Source organism: Myotis nattereri (genome assembly GCF_964212035.1).
Source record: "Myotis nattereri genome assembly, chromosome: 18".
Classification (NCBI taxonomy): Eukaryota; Metazoa; Chordata; class Mammalia; order Chiroptera; family Vespertilionidae; genus Myotis; species Myotis nattereri.
In genome coordinates this window covers 33,122,753-33,140,974 of record NC_138093.1, presented here as the reverse complement: position 1 = coordinate 33,140,974, position 18,222 = coordinate 33,122,753, and the positions used below count along the sequence as shown (strand labels likewise).

The 18,222-nt window shown below is 48.9% G+C and overlaps 1 protein-coding gene across 1 annotated transcript; it reads left to right on the top strand.

Annotated features, from left to right (window-relative positions):
* Positions 1 to 1,171: 1,171 nt before the first annotated feature.
* On the top strand, positions 1,172 to 17,991 carry PFKFB2 (6-phosphofructo-2-kinase/fructose-2,6-biphosphatase 2; the record flags this gene model as incomplete). Its single annotated transcript, XM_081112381.1, has 14 exons — positions 1,172 to 1,262; positions 7,351 to 7,476; positions 8,220 to 8,316; positions 8,742 to 8,808; positions 8,949 to 9,023; positions 9,388 to 9,444; positions 10,314 to 10,438; positions 12,545 to 12,752; positions 13,162 to 13,308; positions 14,308 to 14,412; positions 15,169 to 15,298; positions 16,025 to 16,087; positions 16,329 to 16,393; positions 17,015 to 17,991. The coding sequence occupies 14 exons, from the start codon at positions 1,172 to 1,174 to the stop codon at positions 17,213 to 17,215; spliced, it is 1,557 nt and encodes a 518-aa protein (XP_080968507.1). The 3' UTR covers positions 17,216 to 17,991.
* Positions 17,992 to 18,222: the final 231 nt, after the last annotated feature.

The following is an 18,222-nucleotide window of genomic DNA, read 5'->3' as shown; positions in this document are numbered from 1 at the left end:
GTGCGGACCTCCAGGGACTTGGATCGCAGCAGGTGTCTGGGTTGGAGGATTTGCGTGGTCAGTGGGAGCGCAGCCAGTGCCAGGTCCTTAAAGCCATAGGACCGTCCTTCCTCACGAATTGCTTGTCTGGGTTTGGGGAGTGAGCTCGGGGGCTCTCCCACCCCAGGTTGAACTGATCTGATTACACCTTAGGGTGTTTGCATACCCTTATTCTGTAGATGACCTTGAGGAAGTCATTTACCGCCTCTTTTGTGCCCCCATGTTCCTTCTATAGACCTTGTCCCGGGGTTAGATGGGGAGACGGTGCAGAGCAAGGGCTTGAGAATAAGAGCACCAGAGGAGAAATGGTGGCGTGCTGGAAATGGGGTGTCTGTCCAGTTACAGTTTTGCTTTAAGGGAACACATTTGATATTTTCCCACTTTCTCATCTTTTTTTTCCCCAGGACTGAGTCCTACCATTGGACTGCCATTTGTTTGTGATAATGAACTTTATCTGTTCCCAACCACCCCACCCCCCCACCTGCTGCCACTACTCTCCCCAGATTCTTAAACTCGAATTTGAGGTCAGCAAGGACTTGGATGAGCCACAAAATTTGATTGACCTCAGTTTTTCAATCTGTAAAATGGGAAGGAGTAATAAATGGTAGTAAAATCTGCCTTATTACAGGAATATTGGAAAGAGTGAAGGCGATAATTTATGTGAATGGTACTCCTAAATCAGTATTATAAATGCAAGATTCTAGTGCTCTATTTTTATGCAGACGAGGAAACCCCGAGGGCTCTGGTTTCACGCCTTATCCTAGGGCAGTGGTCCTCAACCTTCTGGCCCTTTAAGTACAGAACCTCATGTTGTGACCCAACCATAAAATTATTTTCGTTGCTACTTCATAACTGTAATGTGTCTACTGTTACGAATCTTAATGTAAATATCTGATATGCAGGATGGTCTTAGGCGACCCCTGTGAAAGGGTCGTTCGACCGCCAAAGGGGTCGCGACCCACAGGTTGAGAACCGCTGTCCTAGGGCCTGTAGCTATTAACTGGGAGAAAGAGGGCTGGACTTTACCACTGATACCTCAGGGATCCATTCTTCACTGAGTGTTTTGAAGGACGTCTTCTTCCTTCCCTCCCTTACATTCCTTTTGTCCCTTCCAGACGTCTGAAGAGCCGCCATGTCTGAGGATACTGCATCTTCCTCAGAACAGAACAATAGCAGCAATCAAACCACAGCCTCCAATCTTCGACTGTCCAAGAAGATATGTTGTAAGTTCTGGCAAAAAAGAGGGTTGCACGCTCCCAGAATTTTATCTTGGGAATACAGTTGTCATCCGAGACTTGGCTGCTTGGTGGGAGTGAGAAGTAATTCTTTGACATGGGAATTGAAAACAAAGTCTACAAAGGGAAGAAAAAGTAGACTGGGTGAAGTGTCTGTCCTTGGGGCCAGCCTGCAGGTGGAGCCCAGCATTTTCTTACTGCTCTTTTCACCTGAATCTGTCTCCTGGGAGTATCTGCACACTGCAGGCTAAAAGCTGGGGCAAGCATTAGTAGTACACACTGGGAGGGACCCTGTGCAGGAATTACCTGGGGCTGACATTGTGAACAGTTTCTCTTGGTTTTCTTGGGCTACCTTTTGGGAGGGTGCTGCTCATTGGAGAAATTGCAAGTAGGAACCCATTGCTACAGCCCTCCGTGGAACCGGCCCTGACACTAGAGACTTTTCTCTGTGTCTTGGGCACCTTACTTTCTCACAGGGTTAGCCTTTGAACTTTGCAGATTATGTTCCCTACAGTTTCATTCCTTTGGGGACGAGGTTTCACCAGAGTTTTTTAATGCTAGTTATTTAGACAGAGATGGCAGGTGGGATTGCAGAGCGATGAAGCAATTGCGGTGCTCAGCATTATTATAGACCTCAACAGGGTCAGTAGGTTCAGAAGGTCCTGGGCCACTGGGCTCCAGATGTCTTGGGGAACCTAAAGGAATGCCAATCCTTCTTCCCCCAGCGTCCAGATTGCATCTTGCCAGCAGTCAGTCTTCTCACTTCAGTGGTTATATATATATTGGCAGGTGGAAACAGCCAGGCAGCATGAGACCTGGAATCATCTCATGTTCAAAGCTTTCCCCAGAGTCTCGACCTTGATCTCATGCCCTTTTCAGTCTCAGGATTAACGATGATAATCTCTTCACCCGGCGCCCATGAGGCTTGCTGGGTTTTGGGTTGTAGCAGGGGCAGGTGGTTTGGATGTCATACTGGGGTTGGCATATTCACCGGTTAGGGTCTCCTTTCTCTGCCAGGGCAGAAACCTAGGTACTGCGGGCTGTTTTTAGGGCAGCCTCTAGAGCACTGGTTCTCAACCTTCCTAATGCCGCAACCCTTTAATACAGTTCCTCATGTTGTGGTGACCCCCAACCATAAAATTATTTTCGTTGCTACTTCATAACTGTAATTTTGCTACTGTTATGAATCATAATGTAAATATCTGATATGCAGGATGTATTTTCATTGTTACAAATTGAACATAATTAAAGCACAGTGATTGATCACAAAAACAATAAGTAATTATACGTGTTTTCCATTGGTCTTAGGCGACCCTTGTGAAAGGGTCGTTCGACCCCCAAAGGCGTCGCGACCCACAGGTTGAGAACCGCTGCTCTAGAGTAAGAACCTCTGTGTTTGAATCTGGGATTTAATACTTCCTGGCTATGTGCACTTGAACAAGTTGCTTACCCCCTTTGTAAAATTAGGATAATAATAGCATGCCCCCCCCCCCCGCAGTGATGTGAGAATTAAATGAGTAAATATAGGAAAGCACTTAGAAGAGTGTTGGGCACGTAGCTAGGTGTATTATTTTTACTGGCGGTTCTATTTGCATGTTGTGTTTATTCTTGAAATATCTAAATTGAATTGTGGTCTAAATGCTCTGATGGGGAGCTCTCTGTTTAAAAGAACCCCGTGAAGAATTATATTTTCAGTAAAGAATATTTTCTCCTCTTATTTGACAGTATTGTAACCCAGATTTTGGGGTGTGGATGCACATTCTAAAGAGAGGTGCACTTGATTCACCAGGGCACAGAGAGCCGGTACATGTGTGGGGAGGAGCTGATACCTGTGGGAGCCTCTGACCCTGCACAATGAATGCCCAGTGTCAGTCGGGACTCTGCTTTATTCTCCAAAGGAATCTCCTATCTGCCTTCCTGACTCTTTGCAAATTTTCTGCCCTGAAGGCTTCTGATTAGCCAAGAAACAGTAATCCCAGGTTTCTAGCCCTCTGGGCTCTTCATTCCTGGTTTGGGCTCTGATCCTCCTCTCAAAGCTCCACCCTCTGCCCACTGGAAGCATTTGGGTTGTCCTAAAGCCCCTGTCCTTCATTTGCCCCATCTCTTCTCCCTTCCGGTTGGACTATGAAACCCTTACGGTCAAAGGAGAAATACAGTCATGAGAATATGTGTTAATTCATCTCCTTTTTCTCTGTTATTTGCCTGCATCTTGGAGCGGGCTCCCCTGGCCTCTCAGTGCTCATACCCAGCAGTTCCTTTATTAATAGCTCAGCCATTATCCCCTTGGTGCTAATTACACCTGTGCTGGCTGACTCGGACTCTATGAAGTGACTGAGCTGGAGATTGAAGGATTACTTTAGGGAACCAAAGCCAACAAAGGAACCTTCCTGGGATGTCAGCTGCTCCAGGGGTGGGGTGATGGCTGAGGTGCCTTTAGGGTGCTCAGAGGACTGCTGTCAAGGCTCTGAAAGCAGTAGTGTGTGGGGGGAGGTCTACATGCTTTTCTTTCTTCGTTTCATCTATTCGTTATTATTTTGAGTAGGTCGGGAACAGACAAATTCCCATGTATACCTTTCCCTAATGACAAAAGCAGCACATGCTCATGAAATATTCAAACAGTACAGAAAGAAAGTGAAAAGTAAAAAATCTCCCACAATTTCTCCTATCTAAGTCTGCTTCTTTCTAACAACTCATTCTGGTGTGTCCTATTAAAGAAAAAAAGGTTCATGCTGTACACGTTTGGTTCTGCTGCCATTATTCCACCCACCCCTACCGCCTTTAAGCTTGCTATATTTTGGACATTTTCTTCCATGTCAGTAAATCCAGATTTACCTCATTCTGCACAGTATTGCATTGTATGGATATGTCATTCTCCCCCTGATGGACATTTCTGTTTCCAGTTTTCCACTATCACAAACAATACTGCAGTGAGCATCCTTGCATACACACACACACACACACACACACACACACACACACCTTTGCATGTTTGTGCTAGCAACTTTTCTATAGAAATAATAGAAGAAAAGATCGATACATTTAAAATGTTGATCAGCATGACTGTCCTCAAAGTTCTGTATTGTAAACTGTTTTAATATTTCAAAGTAATTGATGGTCCTTGGGCATTATTAACTACTAGAGACCTGGTGCATGAAATCCCTCAGCCGGCCTTTTGCAGTCCGGAAGCCCTCGGGAGGATGCCCAACTGATGGCTTAGTGGGCCTAAGCTAGCTCCCCACAAGGAGCGGGCCTAAGCTAGCAGTCAGAGATCCTCAGTGCTGCCACGGAGGTGGGAGAGGCTCCCGCCACTGTGGCTGTCCTCGCCAGCCATGAGCTCCTGCATTGAGCGTCTGCCCCTGGTGGTCAGTGCGTGTCATAGCAACTAGTCTTTCTGCCGTTCGGTTGATTTGCATATTAGCCTTTTATTACATAGGATTATATAGGATAGCTGCACTGATTAGCAAAAACAACTTTCTTAGCAGTTTGGGTATTTCATGCCTATCAGTCAAATAGAAGGTGATAACTGTCAGTTTTATGACTTCTGATGAGTAAAAAGAAGATATTAAATAATGAAACACACTTTAATGGGCAGCATATTTCAAAAATGTTGGCTCTACTTAGGACAAGTAGTGAAGAAGACCTTGATCATGAAAAGGCTGGGAACCAGTGGCCTTCCGGACCACCCTTCAGGATCGGATCAGAAAGCTTAGTTGTGTTTACCACATGGCTCCTTGGTCAGGTGCTGACAAGAGTGGAGGCTGGGACTGAATGGGTGGCCATGAAACCAGGAGTCTGGTCAGAGCCCTGACCTTGATTGACTCTCTACTGTGGGCCATGCTGTTTTTCTCTGAGCTTGAGTTTGTCTGTCTATAGGAGGGAAGTCACCAAGCCCTCATTTCCTCATTTCCATGAGTGTGTTCATGAAAGGAAAGTAAGTGAAAGATTGAGAAAGTGAGTTAAACCTCATGTAAAGAAGATAGAAGAGGCTTTCAAGATTGAAACAGCTTTCCATGATATGCCCATGGGTGTGTTACATTGTCTCTGAAATTAATCAGCATGAAGTGTCTACTACTGAAGATTAAGGTGGTGGTGGTGGGGGTGTTTTTTAACAGGCAGGACAGTCTGTTCCTGGTTCTGCTAATGTGGCAGTTTGAGACAGGAAGTGTGGAAAATGAGAAGCCCTGGTTGCGGCAGATGTGCATGGGTGGATTGTGGGCAGAGGCAGGTGGTGTGGTTCTGGGGGCCACTGTGGGGAGACATTAGTGACCCTTGTTTTCTTTTGTTCCGAGCCCTCTGTTCAGTTTGGTTTACACAGAGCAGCTGGTTCCTTCCTTGGCTTCAGAGCAGCTCCCAAGCATCAGTTTATTTTCAGCATTAGGGAGGTAATAGGACCTTTGGGGAAGCGCCTAATGGGCTGGAAGGTGTGGACAAAGCAGGCCTGGAAGTGCAGGTAATGAGCCAGATCACGGGGGATGGAGAAGATCGAGGCGCTGAGCTGGAGAAAGTGAAGACTCAGGAGGATTTAAATACTGAAATCCCGGGGCAGCTGATCCCAGGGAGAGAGATCTGCCTGTCAGGGGTCAGGGGTCAGGGATGAACATCAGCTGAGGATGCTGGGTTGAGTTCTCTTGCTTTCGTCCTGCAGATTTGATGAGAGATGAAAGTCACTTCCGGTGCCCAGGGCCAGGAATTGTCAATGTGCCAAGCCCTCTGACCCTGAGCCTACCCCTCCCTCACCACTTGGGCCACTCCTTGGCTTCCGTGTACTTCTTGCCAAACACCCTTAGGAAACTCTCTTCCTTCCGAGGCCTGTTCTCTACCCGGGCCCTTCTGCCCACTTCTCCACTGAACTCTTTTGACATTCCTTTCCCCGAAGAAAAATGATGACTTTTCCACCCATGTTCCCCGATTTTACAGAATTGTTTCTTAGCCTTATGGGGTCCCCTTGTCCCAGGGTAGAGAGCAGCAGCAACGACTTGCAGGGCACCCTCTGGAAAGCAGTGCTGGGAAGTGAAGGCAGTTGGTTCTTTCCCTCTCCTGTCCCTGTGCCCTTAGAGGAGCTCACAGAGCCGAGCCTCCCAGATGACCTCCTTTGGGTCTTGGCCCGCGGGAAGTGGTTGGCAGCAGGGCGGGGCCCTCGCCCACCAGCAGGATGGGCAGAGAGGAGCCAGATCCTATGGGCAAGCTGATGAGAAATCCCAGGCTCTTTTTAAGGAGAAAAGCCACCGAGGAAGCACGAAATCCGGACTGTAGTACCAGCTCTTCCGTCTTATTGTGTGTCCATAGGCAAGTCACCTGACTGACTCTGAATATCTAATTTGCCCCACCTGTCCAGTGAGTATGTAAATGAGTATTTCTGAAATAAGTTTCCAAAGGAAGCCCGAACCAATGACTGTTCCTGCTTCTAAATTGTCTTGCTTTCTTGTGGGCCATTGAGGCAGGCTGGCCGTGATGCCCTCGTGGGCTAAGCTTCACTGAAGTTTCCTGAGGTCTAGTCGGAACCTGGTCAAGTAGGCTTTTCCGCAGTCTAATCTCACTGGTGGTTTAGACATTCTGGCTTAAGCTCATGTCCCGAGTGCAAGGCCAAAACAACTTGAAGCCCGGCTCTTTTTGTGGTGGGCAAGCTAATTCTTGCCCATGGCTCTGAAGGGATAGATGAGATATCAGCCTACACACTCTGTTGGACCTATTCTAAGAGCCTGCTCAGTTCTAAATGGGTAGGATCTCCAGACATAAGACCCTCCTTTGAAGCTATTATCATCCTTGCGTTGAGCAGGGTGCCATCTTACTGTCTTTCTATCTCTGTCCACCTCGGGTACTTCTGTGAGACCTTGGGCACGTGGGGAAAACATGTCTTCATGTTTTGGGGGACTTTCTGAAAACCTACATGACTCTTCTACTCTTTCAGGAGGGTTTGCCTGATAAGTCTTCAGTTTGCCTTCCCAGTCTTCCTGAACCCGTCTCACTGAGGTGTTTGAGGATTAAACAAGATTCTAGCTATGAAGTCGCTAGCCCTGTGCACGCACCTGACTTGGCCCCTAGTCATTTAGCTCTGTTCTGTCTCCTTTCTCTCTAGCGTGGGCATCCTACATGACCAACTCCCCAACGCTCATTGTTATGATTGGCTTGCCAGCCCGGGGCAAGACCTATGTGTCCAAGAAACTCACACGTTACCTCAACTGGATTGGAGTGCCCACCAAAGGTAGGTGCGGGTCGTTCATTCTTTGGGAAGGGAAACGATCCGTTCCTCCATCTCACAGGCCTCTGCGGGATTCATTCTTCCTGGCATCAAGGTTACAGGGTGCTTCTGGCAGAAGCAGTTGTTGCTTCTGGATTTGCTGAATTTATTCTTGCTCACAGACTTACTTCCTCCAGAATATATGATTCTATCCTCAGTGCCTTTGACTGTATACGCTTGACATTTTTTAAAAATAGATTTTTATTGATTTCAGAGAGGAAGGGAGAGGAAGAGAGAGATAGAAACATCAGTGATGATAGAGAATCATTGATCAGCTGCCTCCTGCATGCCCCACACTAGGGATCAAGCCTGCAACCTGGGCATGTGCCCTTGACCATACTCGAACCTGGGATCCTTCAGTCCACAGGCAGATGCTCCATCCACCGAGCCAAACTGGTTAGGGCTACACTTTACATTTTTAAAGCCCTGACCTATACATCATCTTGTTTAATCCTGGCAGTACCCCAGTGACATAGCAGAAGCTGCTGAGGCAATTGAAACTTAAGACTTGCCCAAGGTCTAATAAGTCTGAACTCCAGCATAATTTGATTCTTAACCTGGTATTGTTCCCTACATGCCTTGGTGCTTTTTTATTTTATTTTTATTTTTTTTATCCCCTTTGGCCACTCTGACATTAGACCAGGATGTCCCCTTTGGTGGGGCCACTGCATTGTCTTGGTGCTTAAGGGTGTTGGTGTCTTCTGCAGTGTTTAATCTTGGGGTATATCGGCGCGAAGCAGTCAAGTCCTATAAGTCCTATGACTTCTTCCGGCACGACAACGAGGAGGCCATGAAGATTCGCAAGTGAGTCTTCTGATGCCTGACCTCTGGGCCAGCTCTTTCTCGGCCATCCTAAGAGTGGGGCTTAGTTTCCTTTTCAGTAAATATTTTGTGGGGATTTGGAGTGGAAGTTATCTTCTGGACAGGTCACTTTGGGCTTGTGTGGGTAGAAGAACAGGGCTTAGGGAGATGTATGTATGCTTGCAGATTAAGCAAGCCTACAGAGGGATAAGATATATGCATGGGCTGGGGGAAAGGGAAAGATGTAGGCTGATATACACATCTCAGTGGGAGTTGAAAGGTCTAGTTAGGGAAGTGTTTGACCAGTGAGAAAACTTAAGCAGGAAGGGACGTGACTCCGATAGCAACCCAGCTGCTCCGGTCTCTGGCTATGCCTGAGCCTGGTCTCGCTGCACTCGCCCTGCTGATCTCCTCTGCTCTCACGGCAGACAGTGTGCTGTGGTGGCCCTAGAAGACGTTAAGGCGTATCTCACCGAGGAGAGCGGGCAGATTGCGGTAAGCCTTGCCCACCTCTTCCCCACCTTGGTCTCTACCCTTTCAAAGCTGTGTACCTCTCCCCCCGCCCCCTTGGGTCCACCTTGGAGGGATTCCATTTTTCGCTCCCCACTCATTTACCTTGTGGGCGCTCTTCCCAGGTGTTTGATGCCACCAATACAACTAGGGAGAGGAGGGACATGATTTTGAACTTTGCCGAGGAGAATTCCTTCAAGGTAGGATCTGGCTCCACGTCAGAGGAAAGGGGATGAGTGGAAGTGGGCAGTTGGAAGGCACATGCAGATCTGTTTGGCTCTGGTGAGTGAGGCCAAGACTGGGTGTATGATTCTATTCTCTTGGGGCAGGCCCACAATTCTTGAGTGTTTTCTTGCAGGTACTTTCTCAGCCCCTTAGCCTATATGTCTGAGGCCCTGGGGATGTGGTAAGAGTTATTTTTAAATGAACAGGCCTTGAAGGCACTGTCATGAAAGAAAATCCTGGGGGATGTGGTGGCTGGGTGAGGTAGGTATGAGCATGTGCTCTTAATGAACAACCTGGCCAATTTTGACTCATTCATCACTGCCCTCTCTTTCTGGCCAGGTGTTCTTTGTGGAATCTGTGTGTGATGATCCTGATGTCATCGCTGCCAACATCCTGGTGGGTGACACCCCTGTATACCACCACCTCTTTTTCCTTTGTGCCTGGTGTGTATGTGGAGGGGGGCGGGGGGCGGTAGGAGGGGAGAGTCTACTGGGTAATGAAAGAAAGAAATAGACATGTTTAACATCACTGACTGATCTATTTGATCTGCCAGAGCACCGTTTTGTACTTCCACACTCTTGGGAGAGGAAACAGGCTTTGAGGAATAAAATAAGAATTAGCTGTTGAATGGAGACCAGGACTTAGACTGGAGGATTCCTGGCCCTGTGTTCTGGGTGTTAGCTGGATGCGGAGACCTAGATGTCTTCTTAGAATAGACCAAACTCTCATGGTCTGTCAGGGCCACTTTCTAGGAAGGTCATCCGCCCAGCATTTGTCTAATGGTCAGAGTATAAACCAGTGCCCATTTGATGGGTTGTGCTGTGCCAACTAGACATCCATGCATGGTGTCAAGATGGTGCTCTCCCAGCAACGTGGGCACTTGGGATCATCTAAGGAAGAGGCGTCTGGTCCAAGTCAGGCATGCGTCCAATCACGCATCTTATTCTAAATGGTCATAGGGAGAAATGGAAGCACGTTCTGCCTTCCCAAGGAGGTGCGTGAAGGGATCGGGGCCCAGGAGCAGCTTCCGCTGCACGGCTGCCGGCTGTCCTTCAGCCCAGGGCAAGCACATGACTCCCCAGCTGTCTTGCCCTCCTGGGTTGCCAGGATCATGGGACAGAGTGGGGGTGGTGCTCAGTGAGTGGGGCTTGCCAGCGCTGCAGTGAAAGGCCACTGCTGTGGACTTCCTTTTCTTTATTTAGCAGTGGCTGTTTGCAGCAGGGCCAGTGAGGGTCTGACCAGGTCCTGCTCTTCTGTGATTCCAGGAAGTAAAGGTGTCCAGCCCTGATTACCCTGAAAGGAACAGGGAGAATGTGATGGAGGACTTCCTAAAGAGAATTGAGTGCTACAAAGTCACCTATCAGCCCCTTGACCCAGACAACTATGACAAGTAAGGTTTGAGGCCACCGTTTAAAGAGCATGAACACGGATCTCATTTGAGAAAAGAGCCTTTCTCTCTCTCTGTCCCCAAACTCCCTTCTGCCATTCCAGACCCTTGTATCCCTTTAGAGAAACAAGGTATGGATTTGTGGCTTCTATGTGGGCTGCATCTTTCCCTTGAACACTGAAGTGTTTTGTTTTGTTTTTACGATCATCAATTCTTCCTCTCTCTCCTCTAGAGCAGGGGCGGGGAACCTTTTTCCTGCCAAGGGCCATTTGGGTGTTTATAACGTAATTCTCAGGCCATATAAAATTATCAATGTAAAAATTAGTCTGCTATATTTGGTCAGACATTGAATTAACTCACCTCTAATGCTTTGGCAGGGCTGGACCAAATGATTGTGTGGGCCTTGTACAGCCTGTGGGCCAAACGTTCCCCACCTCTGCTCTAGAGCAAGATTTCTCAGCCTCCACATTGTTGGCATTTTGAAGTAGATAATTCTGTGTAGTTGTCTTGTGCATTGTAGGATATATAGCAGCATCCCTGCCCTCTGCTCACTAGATACCAGTAATAACTTCCAACCTGTGACAAGCTTAAATGTTTGCCTGGGGAATAAAATCACCCTTGGTTGATTGAGAAGCACTGCTCTAGATCAGTAGTTTTAAACGAGGGTAATGTAGGGTACCCCTTAGAGATATGTCATCAGCTTTTGATCAATTTTAAAAGTGTATGTGTGTGTACATATATGTTAAATAACATATATTAATACATATGTATACATACATTACATATATAACAACACATATACAATATAAAACAACATGTATGTTATATGCATGTGTATATGCATGTAATGCATATGTAATATGTATCTTGTTACATATAACAGATAACATTTAGGTATATAAATTAAACATGAAGTTCTCAGGAACATGCCTGGCTTAGTGAAATGTCTGATCATGGCTAGCTGTCATTACTATGGCAGCATCTATCAGCAAAGTGGTGTACAATACACGTTAACTTGATGTGCGTGAGGTATAGGAGCCATAGCAAAAGGTCAAGTTCATGTTGAAGAAAGATGTGTGCACATGGAAACTCGTGAGGACGTGGAGGGCTAAATACAATAGAATATACAGATGATGTATTGTAGAATTGTAAACCTGAAACCGATATAATTTTATTAACCAGTGTCACCCCAGTAAATTAAAAAAACACACACAAAAAACCCTGTGAGAATGTGGCCTTTGAAAAGGCATGCAGTCAGCAGTTTCCCGTTCTAGCCCAATAAGAATACAGCCCTGCAGTCAAGCAAATGAGACAAGTGTGCATGACCACTGCTGAGTCACTTCACTGGTCTGCTCTGGAGTCCTTCAGTTCCTCAAGGGCTTGCCCGGAATGTTAGTATTTGCAGGTGTTCTTTACAAGAGGTTGCAAACCACTGCCTTCGATATGGCTTCATAGTGTATTCTTTAGTTACCCCCAAAGTCCTACATAGAATACATTCTGGAAGTGTGTGTGTGTATGTGTGTGTGTGTGTTTATAGATGTTATCTCTGGTGGTAGGCTTAATGGTACATTGATTTTTATTTGCATCAATGTACCTTTAAAATAATTTTTTTTGGAGTAAGCATTATTTTTATAACGAGGTAATTCCATGATGGCCACAAAGCGACTGTCCACGGAAGTGCCTTTGAGAGAAGATTGATGTAGGTAGATGCCGGGAATGCACAGAGGTTTCTCTGGTTCTGCTTCTCCTGCCTCCCCCTCACCGCTGGTGATGCTGTACTCTGGCCAGGTCACGACCCCTCAGATGGGGGGGCTGTGCTTCTCACCCAAATTCAAGGTTAGCAAAACCTTCAGGTCATCTAGTGTAGCCCCTCACGGGAGCCTGAGTTCTGCCGATCACACTTATTTCATGGCATAGTGTAGGCACTGAGGGACTGACCAGGAGTTCGGGTTCTGGGGAGTAAGCCAGCTCTTACCATTCAGCCGGGCGGGGCTCTGACAGGGGAGGAGGAGAGCGGCCGTGAGTCTGTGAGTAACTCTGACAGCCTTTCCCCTGCCACCCTTAGCCTCAGATTTTTATCCTCAGGGGATGTTTTCCCCTCTGTCCCAGGGATCTTTCTTTCATCAAGGTGATCAACGTGGGCCAGAGGTTTCTAGTGAACAGAGTCCAGGACTACATCCAGAGCAAGATCGTCTACTACCTCATGAATATCCACGTCTCTCCCCGCACCATTTACCTTTGCCGGCACGGGGAGAGCGAGTTCAACCTCCTGGGGAAGATTGGGGGCGACTCTGGCCTCTCGGTGCGGGGCAAACAGGTGAGCAGTTAGCCCGCAGGCTGGGTTTCCTAGGTTAGAGTTAGAGGGCGTAGTGGAGGTCATCTCTGTTATCCCCTTACTCTTCCTAAACCCCATTGAGGCTTAGGTTTCAGGCGGTCCAGCAAGGGCTGAAGGTTTTCCTTGTCCACTGATTCTAGCTCCGTGGTGAAGGGTGGATAGCTTGGAACCATTCGTGCTGTGGTCCTTCAGCCATCGGTTATCGGGCATAGCCTGTGTGCTTGGCAGAGACCAGGGCACCTCAGCGGAAGCTCCTTTCCTCTTGGGTTTATCGCATGGAGCACCTTTCCGATTTTGACTGCGGTCACGCACGGTGCCCTCCTCGGCCGGGTCAGCAGGTGTATGTGTGTGTCCGTGTTTCCTCTCTTTTAACTTTTATTTCAAACCCCAGTTTGCCCAAGCTCTCAGGAAGTTTCTGGAGGAACAGGAGATAGCAGATCTCAAGGTGTGGACGAGCCAGCTGAAGAGGACTATCCAGACTGCGGAGTCGCTGGGGGTGACCTATGAGCAGTGGAAGATTCTGAATGAGATTGACGCTGTGAGTGGGAAGCGCGGATGGCCCGGAGAGCCTCCTATTCAGGCGGGCGCTCTCAGAAGCCACCATCGGGGCAGTTTCACCTCACATCTAGAGCAGCGATGGCGAACCTTTTGAGCTCGACGTGTCAGCAGTTTGAAAAACCCTAACTTAACTCTGTTGCCGTGTCACATACAGAAATTTTTTGATCTTTGCAACCATAGTAAAACAAAGACTTATACTTTTGATATTTATTTTATATATTTAAATGCCATTTAACAAAGAAAAATCAACCAAAAAAATGAGTTCGCGTGTCACCCTGACACCCGTGTCATAGGTTCGCCATCACTGGTCTAGAACCACCAAGTAGAGACATTGCAGAAGCTAACACTGTGGCTGGCATGGGGAGGAAGTAGGAACAGTTCTACCCCTAATTAGGGCTTCCTGCTGCCAGAACATCTGTGCCAGGAATGGCACTCCAACCAATTTGGGGGCACCTGGGAGTTCCACTTGGTACCTCGGTATATTTTCTTCCTGGGAAAAAGAAATAGCTAACAGCTCTTTTCTTTAATGTCTACTTAGGTCATTTGGCCAGCCATTCTAAAAAAAGTCCTTTCCATTTGTTTCCTTGGCTTTCTCTGTCCTTGAGCACAAAAGTAGGCATTCCTTTTTCTTTGCTCCCTCTGCACCCTTCTATGCCTTCTGCACGAATTCTGCAGTCCCTTCTGCTGCGTCTCCTTCCCTGCTTCCTGTTCCTTTTATCCCGCTGACTCTCCTCGACCTTAAACTCCCCACAGTAGTAGGAGAAAGTGGCAGCTTACGCTAGAGGAGCCGCCTCCTCTCCGCAGTGGCCCTCACCCCGCCCGTCCCAGACACGCTGGCCAGGCAGTTGCAAGATGTGCAAGCACCCGGCACAGTGCCTGGCCCGTAGTAAGAAACTAGTGTTCCTCAGGGTCGTCTGCCTTCGTTGGGTGGGGCTGTGAGGGCCAGTCTACCTCCGTAAGCCAGTGTGGCTCCTTGCAGGGCGTGTGCGAGGAGATGACCTATGCAGAGATTGAGAAGCAGTACCCAGAGGAGTTTGCACTTCGGGATCAAGAGAAATATCTGTATCGCTATCCTAGCGGGGAGGTGAGATTCCCTCATGTGGCGCCACTGCCCCACCCTGTGCTGGGAGTTTAGTGTTAATTTGGGGGAAAGATTGAATGGATTTGGGGGGATCTAGAAAGGGTACTTGAGGCAGAACTTAGTTTATCCTCCTAACTTTGGGTCCTACTGTCTTTCATTCAGCTTAGGCAGTCAGATGCCTTATTCATTTGTTAAGATCTCTAGGGGAAAGAGTGGCAAGACAAGCTGTGTTGAGTATGTTGTAGAATCAACACCATCTTTTTCACTTTATTTTTTTCATTCCACTCACTACATCCCATGCCCAGATATGGGCACCAAGTAGATATATGGGCTGTGAATGAAATCCCTGTCAGCTTCAGAGTTTGGGCTGTTTCCTGGTCTAAGTGGCTTCACGGTCTAGGGATGTGTGAGATGAAGGAAGTCAACAGTATGACCGAGGTCCAGGGGGCCTCCAGGAGCCCCTGGTTGCCTTATGCTCTGCCCGTTAATCTGGGGAAGAAAAAACCCACGTGCTAAATGCAGATTTTCTCTTCTTGACCTGGAGTTTCCTCTGTCTGAATGTTGCCCTTGAAAGGTCTCAATATTCTTAGGAGCTTCCAAAGCTGGGGAGTTAGCAGGCGACATGCAGTCGCTGAAGCTCTAGGAGGGAAGCCAGCTGGGGAGGAAGGAGCAGTGGCCTCTTTACTCTGGACACAGCCTCTGCCTCGGCTGCCAGCTTGCGCCCGGCCTCCTAGCAGCCTGCCCACTTCCCCCCCACAGTCGTACCAGGACCTGGTGCAGCGGCTGGAGCCTGTCATCATGGAGCTGGAGCGCCAGGGCAATGTCCTCGTCATCTCCCACCAGGCTGTCATGCGCTGCCTCCTGGCCTACTTCTTGGATAAGGGCGCAGGTGCCATTGAGGGAAGGGCTGGGAGGGGACTGGGCTCGGGGTGGCACCAGGATCCCTGGCAACTGGGCCTCCCCCTCTTTCACTCAAATTGGAGTGCATTCTTCAGGCACCAGTGTGGGGCGCCCAGCAGCCACCAGCCAGCTACTGGCTGAATTGACTGCTGGTCCAAAAGCCCCCAGTGGAGGGGCTGCTGCTGGGCTGCTCGAGGGCAGCCTCGAGCTAACCCTTCTGGCAGCCTCGAGCTAACCCTTCTGGCAGCCTCAGAAAAGCGGTTGAACATGCCAGCTTGTTACTGTGGCTACAAGGAGGGTGGTACCTTAGAAGCATCTTCATCCTTAGATTTAGGACAGTTTCTGGGTGGAGCTGGCAGGAAGTGCTGGCACTTCCCTTCCCGACCTACCTGACCGGCTGGGAAGCCTGCAGGTGGGCCACGCTCTTTCCTTCCATGGGGTCCTGGCTGCAGCACTTACTCCTGTTTTGTCGGCATGGAGGGATCGAAAATGGGCTTGCATCCTTCCTTAGCCACGCAGTTGCTTGGGTGGCTGTCTTGACAACTGTCTGGGGTTCAGGGGAGGAGCTGTATCTCTCCAGGTCAAGGTGAAGGGAGGAGCTGTATCTCTCCAGGTCAAGGTAAAGAAAACTCATGTGCTCCTTAGTCTCTTTCTGCCACTAGCTTGACCTCACTCCATGCGAAGGGTCTTCCTCACCTGGTCTTTCTGCTTTCAGATGAGCTGCCATACTTGAGGTGCCCTCTCCATACCATCTTCAAACTTACTCCTGTGGCCTACGGTAAATATGCATTTAGGAGCTGGGCAGAAGGTGGGGATTGAGCAAGGTCAGGATTTCTCTGAAGTTTGTGTAGAAGTTCAACTTCATCGCCCCTGTATACAGGAAAGCCCTGTTTTTAAATGTATGTATGTATTGGGGACGTAGGCGTTCTTTTCTGGTGTGCTTTCTCGTGCTGAAACAGAGGGATCTCTCTCGGAGATTTGCCCCCCAAAGGCCTCTTTTCTCTCCTCTATGTTCCCAGGGTGCAAAGTGGAAACGATTAAGGTCAACGTGGAGGCTGTGAACACTCACCGAGACAAGCCAGCGGTAAGTATTTCCCACAGACGAGCGGGCAGGTTCCCTGCCACCTTGAGAACTGGAACCTTTGGCATCAAGACACTGGGGTTGCTTTTATGTACGAAAGGAAAACAGATCCAGGCCTCACGTCCAGGTGGTCTGCTCACTTCCAAGAGGCAGAGATGTTGGAATGAACTATTTTTAGAGATTAGTACCTCTTTCATGAGCCTTGACCTTGGGACCTCCTGGAAAGCCAGTTAAAAATGCAAAGCGTTTGGCTGAAGTGAAGTGCAATGCCCTCCCCCCTCCCCCCTCCCCCCCTTTAGGAAGCAGGATCCAGCAGACCCTCACCTGCCAGGTGGGGTGAAGAGGTGCAGTTCTGTTCCTAGGTCTGTCCCGGTAGTCCGTTTGCTCTTAAGTGAGCCCCTTCCTTTCTGGGTCCCTCTTTCCTGCTTTGGAGTTCGATGCTCAAGGAGCGTCTCCCTCCACAACCCTTTATCTTCCTGGGGCCAGGGGACCAGGCCACAGCCAGGGCTCAGGAGGCTGCCTCAGGAGCAGGATGAGTGTTGTGGTTATGAGCATGATGTAACCTTCACGGGCGAGCTTTTGTCTTAGCTTTCATTTGTGTGGTGTCCCTCCGTTTCTAATCAGAACAACTTTCCCAAGAACCAAACCCCTGTAAGGATGAGAAGGAACAGCTTTACTCCTCTGTCCAGTTCGAATACAATCAGGCGTCCGAGAAATTACAGTGTTGGGAGCCGGCCCCTCAAGCCCCTCAACCCTCTCCGTGCCCTGGACATGCAAGAAGGGGCCGACCAGCCGAAGACCCAAGTCAGCATTCCGGTGGTGTAACTCTGTGTTTCCCTCCAGTCCTGGCCTCCTGCCCTTGCCACTAATCACCAAGGAGTCATTTAACTTCCAAGCCCCACCCCCGACCGTGAACGTGAGGCCGTGTGTCGCAGACCAACCTTAGCTGTCCTGCAGTGTGAACCCTTTCCCCACCCAGAGGCCAGTGGCCCGAGTTGGGTGCTTTGGAACACGTCCTCATGGGGTGGTCTGGAGGAGGAGAAAACGGGGTGCTCGCCCCCGGGCTGATAAGCTTACCTGGGACTGAGGCTAAGCAGGGCCAGTACATTGGTTCTTGTCAGTCTCTGGTGTCTAAAGTGACTGATGTTAGTAAGTTGGGGGTGGGGTGGATGGGGACACAGAAGCCCACTTTCCCCTTTACCTTTGTCTCTTCAGAGTGTGCTTTACTCACCGTGCTTACCTGCCTGCTTTCTCCCCCTCCCTCATCTCCCCATTGGATTGTCCAGTGTGATGCATGTCATTGTCACTGTAGTGTCTGACTAGGGGGAAGGGAAGGTCAGCAAGAGAAATTCTCTCTGCAGGGGGCCCAGATGGACGTGGACCTGGGGAGCCTTTCTTTCTCCTGCTCCCTTTCTCTCAAGCCGGGTCTTGCAAGGGTCCGCCTAGGCCAGCGGTTCTCAACCGGTGGGTCATGACCCCTTTGGGGGTCGAACAACCCTTTCACAGGGGTCGCCTAAGACCATTGGAAAGCACATATATAATTACATATTGTTTTTGTGATTGATCACTATGCTTTCATTATGTTTAATTTGTAACGATGAAATTGGGGGTCACCACAACATGAGGAACTGTATGAAAGGGTCGCGGCATTCGGAAGGTTGAGAACCACTGGCCTAGGCTCTAGAACATCCACAGATGCTCTGGAGCTAGTAAGTGGATGTGGGGGGAGAGTTCTTGCCTCCTTTCATGAGAAATAGTCTCAAGGCTTTGCTGCCCTGGGGAGAGCTGCCTCTGAGAAAGGGGGGAGTAGCTTGGTTTGCATTTTTCAGGAG